We start from the raw sequence: 5,236 nt of genomic DNA, 5'->3' as shown, positions 1-5,236 counted from the left end.
GAGGACCCTGAGCTGGGGGGAGGGGACTCGGGGATCTGGGCAGCCTCCCGCGGGCAGCGGATCCCCTGCTCAGCGCCCCCTCCGCCCGCCGGGAATCTCTCCCGGGCGGAGGAAAAGGGGGCGGGGAGCAGAGGTGTCCCTCCGTCGGCGGCAGAAGCAGCAGACAGACTGACTGACTCGCCGCCAACAGTGCGGCCCCAGGGTTGGTCCCGACTCGCGAGCTCATTCGCTGGCGATTGGGGCTCGGCGCCGCGAAGTCCGATGTGGTCCGGAGGCGGTGGGAAGGCGCGGGGCTGGGAGGCCGCGGCGGGAGGGAGGAGCAGCCCCGGCAGGCTCAGGTGAAACCCCCGGCCCGGCCCTCGGCCCCCTCCCCGCCCGCGGAGCCCGGGCCGCCCCGGGAGTGGTTCACTTTGTAACTCCGAAAGTTGGTTGCGAAGCAGCGCGCACCTTCCCTCCCGCCGCCAGCCGCCCCCCCCGCTGCTCCCCACCCCACCTCTCGCCCTCCCTCCCTGCGTCCCCTCCTCCTTCCCTCCTCCGCCCCCTCCCCCGCCTCCGCCGCACCCCGCAAAATATGGGGATAGGGGGGTTCGGGGGAGGGGGAAAGAAATGCCTCGGGTCTCGTCGCAGCCCCTCTCTCGCTCCCTCTCTCCCCCTCTTGGAGACCTAGAAACCCTGACAAGTGAAACTTAAAGGTGTTTACCTTGTCATCAGCATGTACGCTAATTATCTCGGGCAAGATGTAGGCTGCTATTGTCTTGTTGCTTTAGCGCTTACGCCCCGCCTCTGGTAGCTGCCTAAAACCTGGCGCCGGGCTAAAACAAACGCGAGGCAGCCCCCGAGCCTCCACTCGAGCCAATTAAGGCGGACTCGGTCCACTCGGTTACGTGTACATCCAACAAGATCGGCGTTAAGGTAACACCAGAATATTTGGCAGAGGGAGGAAAAAAAAAAAAAAAAAAGCAGCGATCTTCGCCTTCCCCCTCTCCCTTTTTTTTCCTCCTCTCCTTCCTCCTCCAGCCGCCGCCGAATCATGTCGATGAGTCCAAAGCACACGACTCCGTTCTCAGTGTCTGACATCTTGAGTCCCCTGGAGGAAAGCTACAAGAAAGTGGGCATGGAGGGCGGCGGCCTCGGCGCTCCGCTGGCGGCGTACCGGCAGGGCCAGGCGCCGGCCGCGGCCATGCAGCAGCACGCGGTGGGGCACCACGGCGCCGTCACCGCCGCCTACCACATGACGGCCGCGGGGGTGTCCCAGCTGTCGCACTCCGCCGTGGGGGGCTACTGCAACGGCAACCTGGGCAACATGAGCGAGCTGCCGCCGTACCAGGACACCATGCGGAACAGCGCCTCGGGCCCCGGATGGTACGGAGCCAACCCAGACCCGCGCTTCCCCGCCAGTAAGTGAGGCCGCCCCGCTGGGGGCCGCGTACTAAGCGCGGGAGGAGCGGGGACAGCGGCCCGAAAGGTGCGGTGCCTGCCGGCTTTGCGCGGGGGCCATCGGGGCGGGCGGCCCGGCGGCGGCGCCAGGGAGTCGGGCGCGGGAGCTGGGGATTCTTCCCCTTGCTAGGCGGAGGGGTCCCGGAGGCGCCCCGGAGCGGGACCTTCAAGCGGGCGCTGGTGCCTGGCGTCTCCCGGACGAGGCCGCCTAGCAGCTGTGCTCTGCGCTGGAGACCACGGAGTGGCCACACAGGAGCCCCCTTAACTTAGGGAGTGGGGGCGAGCAGGGCGCCTAGAAGTACGGCCTGGCGGGGCGGGAGGCTGCCTCGTTGGGACGCGCTCAGGCGCGGAGCCGGCCTCTCCCCAGTCTAATCAGGTGGGGGGGCGCGGGGCTCCGGAGCCGGATCTAAATGGGGCCAAGCGAGCGGAGGCTCTGGGGCCGACACGCGAGAGCCGCCAAGACGCAAACCGGCCGGGGGCTCTAGCTTTCTGAACACTTCTATCTCCTGAGCTCCCAAAGTTGGGGTCTTACCGTCGAACCCCACCTCCGGGCCTGGGCCTACTTCGCCGCCGGTGGCCCGTTAACCCCGCGACTCGGGCCAGGGTTGGGTAGCAAAGGAGCAACTGTGCTTTTTTTTGGGTGGAGCACCGAGACTGAGGGAGGTAACCGGGCTTGAGGCGGAAACTCCCCAGCCAACCCCTCGATGGCACGGCCAGGGCAGGCGCTGGCGATCCCCGCTGCTGGGTCTCTCAGGGCGAGGGGGCCTCGGGGAGGAGGGCGCCGTCGGGGCCGGGCCTGGCAGGCCAAAGGTGAGGAAGGGAGAGGTGGCCCGGCCCGGCCCGGCCCCGGCCGACGCTGTGCGTTTGTCGCTTACAGTCTCCCGCTTCATGGGCCCGGCGAGCGGCATGAACATGAGCGGCATGGGCGGCCTGGGCTCGCTGGGGGACGTGAGCAAGAACATGGCCCCGCTGCCAAGCGCACCTCGCCGGAAGCGCCGGGTGCTCTTCTCGCAGGCGCAAGTGTACGAGCTGGAGCGACGCTTCAAGCAGCAGAAATACCTGTCGGCGCCGGAGCGTGAGCACCTGGCCAGCATGATCCACCTGACGCCCACACAGGTCAAGATCTGGTTTCAGAACCACCGCTACAAGATGAAGCGCCAAGCCAAGGACAAGGCGGCACAGCAGCAGCTGCAGCAGGACAGCGGCGGCGGCGGAGGGGGCGCCGGGTGCCCGCAGCAGCAGCAAGCGCAGCAGCAGTCGCCGCGCCGCGTGGCGGTGCCGGTCCTGGTGAAAGACGGCAAACCCTGCCAGGCGGGCGCCCCGGCGACTGGCGCGGCGGGTCTGCAAGGTCACGCGCAGCAGCAGGCGCAGCAGCAGGCGCAGGCGGCGCAGGCGGCGGCCGCGGCGATCTCTGTGGGCAGCGGCGGCCCCGGCCTCGGGGCGCACCCAGGCCACCAGCCCGGCAGCGCGGGCCAGTCTCCGGACCTGGCGCACCACGCCGCCAGCCCCGCGGCGCTGCAGGGCCAGGTCTCCAGCCTGTCCCACCTGAACTCCTCGGGCTCGGACTACGGCACCATGTCCTGCTCCACCTTGCTATACGGTCGGACCTGGTGAGGGGACGCCCGGCTGCGCCTAGCCCGGCACCCAATCTCGTCGCTTCCCCTCCGGCCGACCGCACTCACCAACCACCCGGCTCTCCAAGCGCTTCGGCTTTTCTTAAGAACCTGTCTGGTTTAGACCAAGGGAAAAAATACAAAGGCCAAACTGCTGGATGTCTTTCCTTTTTTTCTTTTTCTTTCTTCTTTTCTAAAATTTGTGGGATTTTTTTTTTTTAAAAGAAAATAAAAACAACCAAGCGAATCCAATTCTTTAAGGAATCTTTAAACAGAGATGGACATAACAAGGACAGCTTTTGGGGTGTCTTTTAGGTGATTCAAATGGGTTTCCCACGCTCGGGCGGGGCATAGTTTGGAGAGGCCTCTATGCTGACATGGCTCCGGACTCTAAAGATCGCAAACTTCACTCTGGGTACACTGTGCCAGCAAAGTGGACTCGCTTGTAAATACCAGGATTTCTTTGAAGGGGAGATGGGGACTGGGGAGAGGAAAGACACTTCCACAGAACCCACTTGTCACTAACACAAAGGAAATGCCCCCCTTCCAGCAAGCTGGGCTGCCCAGGCTCAGCCTGCCGGCCCTGGCTAAAACTGTTTTATGTTTGATGTGAACTTGTAGCTGTAAAACGCTGTCAAAAGTTGGACTAAATGCCTAGTTTTTAGTACTCTACATTTTGTTGTAAAAAAAACAAACAAAAACCAACAGTCCCTGTCCTGTCCCCAGCCCATCGTATTTTTTATGGGCCTTGACAAATCTGTGTATATTATTTGGCAGTTTGGTATTTGAAGCGTCAGTCCTTTTCTGTTGTAACTTATGTAGATACCTGGCTTAAATATAGTTCCTAAGAAGCTTCTAATAAATTATACAAATTAAAAATATTCCTTTTCTGATTAAAAACCCACCCTTTGTTTGGCTTTAAATGGCATTTTTGGTTGGGGGGGTCATCATTGGCCTGATTGGATTCAAATCGTTTAGGGGCTCAAAGGATCCTGAACCAGCTCCGAGGTCCTGGCCTTCTGCCTCCAAATTGAGTAGAACCAAACCTTGAGCAGTCCTGGGACTTGGCAATAAAGAGGAGAACCGCTAAAGTACTTCCACCAGGCGGGAAAGGGAGGGCGGAAGAAAACTAGACCAAAGGATTAGTTTTCAGAGCCAGACTTCTGTTTTTTGAAGGTATCTACTATGGTCTTACACAGCTAAGCCAATAACCCTGAGTGAGCAATTGTTTTTACTTAACTGGTTGCCCCTGTAGATTTCAACATCAATCTTTTATTCCTAATCTGCAGCCTCGTCTCGCTGGAATTAGAATTCAGTGGGAGGTTGTTCTCCAAAGTGGAAAAGTCATTACTGGGTTTCATCACTGAACAAGGTTGGCCGCGGATCCCCGCTTCTAACAAGGCCTCTCTGGTCTCTCCGGTCTCTCTGACTTCGGGAGGTGTCCGCGTCTTGGGACATACACCCTCCCCCACTCCACACTGGACTTTGGGAGCTGGGCTTTCTCTTTTTGTTCTACAGGTTTCCATCTCTGGGCTCCTAAATCTTTATAGTAACTAATTTTCGCCTGTTCCCAACTCTCCATCTCTCCCTGACCACCCTACCCCCACCAAAAAAATTAAAATCTTCGATGTTTCCTCTTACCTCTTATCTCCTGGTTTCTTTGGTGCCCAGATGTGGCTATTGGGGAACTCTTTAGGTTACCCTGGGAGGGGTGGAGAAAGCAGTGGTTCTGTACAGAGAGAAATCATAGTCCCTAGATAGGCTATTGTCCCTTCCATGTCATACCCTGATAAACCTCCTAGGACATGGCAGAATGGGCTGCCGACAGGTGCCCTCTCAGCACTTTTTCGTATGCCTGAAAGTGTTTGATTGTGGGGGATTGATTTATATTTATCATGTACTCACTTCTTGCCTAGGATTTCAACTTTTTCTTTTCTTACCTCTCCCGTCTCCATCATTTCTTCCTCTCTTCTTTTCATTTCATGGAATCTCCACTTCTCTTCCTGACTTCCACTCTCACCCCTCAAGAAGTTGTAAGGAAAGTTCCCAGGCCTTGGGCCTTTTTCGGTTACTGCAGTCTTTTGGTTGATTTCCTAGGGGCTTCTCTCTGGTGGTGCCTTAGGACTGGGGACCAGGGTGGGCTTCCTCCCCTCAGATTCTGCCTGCTTGAGGTATGTTTCCAATAT

General features: G+C 59.2%; 1 protein-coding gene across 2 annotated transcripts; it reads left to right on the top strand.

Annotated features, from left to right (window-relative positions):
• The first annotated feature begins 261 nt into the window (after window positions 1-261).
• Window positions 262-3,051, top strand: NKX2-1 (NK2 homeobox 1). 2 transcript variants are annotated; one of them, XM_087815295.1, is made up of 3 exons: window positions 262-338; window positions 1,018-1,397; window positions 2,315-3,051. In XM_087815295.1, the coding sequence occupies exons 1-3, from the start codon at window positions 262-264 to the stop codon at window positions 3,049-3,051; spliced, it is 1,194 nt and encodes a 397-aa protein (XP_087671421.1). The 2 variants fall into 2 exon arrangements, with proteins under 2 accessions (XP_087671421.1, XP_087671428.1); XM_087815302.1 differs by lacking the exon at window positions 262-338 and adding an exon at window positions 782-912.
• The last annotated feature ends 2,185 nt before the right edge of the window (window positions 3,052-5,236 follow it).

Source organism: Miniopterus natalensis, chromosome 1 (genome assembly GCF_054644295.1).
Source record: "Miniopterus natalensis isolate mMinNat1 chromosome 1, mMinNat1.hap1, whole genome shotgun sequence".
In the NCBI taxonomy this organism is placed as follows: domain Eukaryota; kingdom Metazoa; phylum Chordata; class Mammalia; order Chiroptera; family Miniopteridae; genus Miniopterus; species Miniopterus natalensis.
The sequence above is the reverse complement of the archived record's forward strand: the minus strand, read 5'-3'. Positions and strand labels throughout refer to the sequence as shown.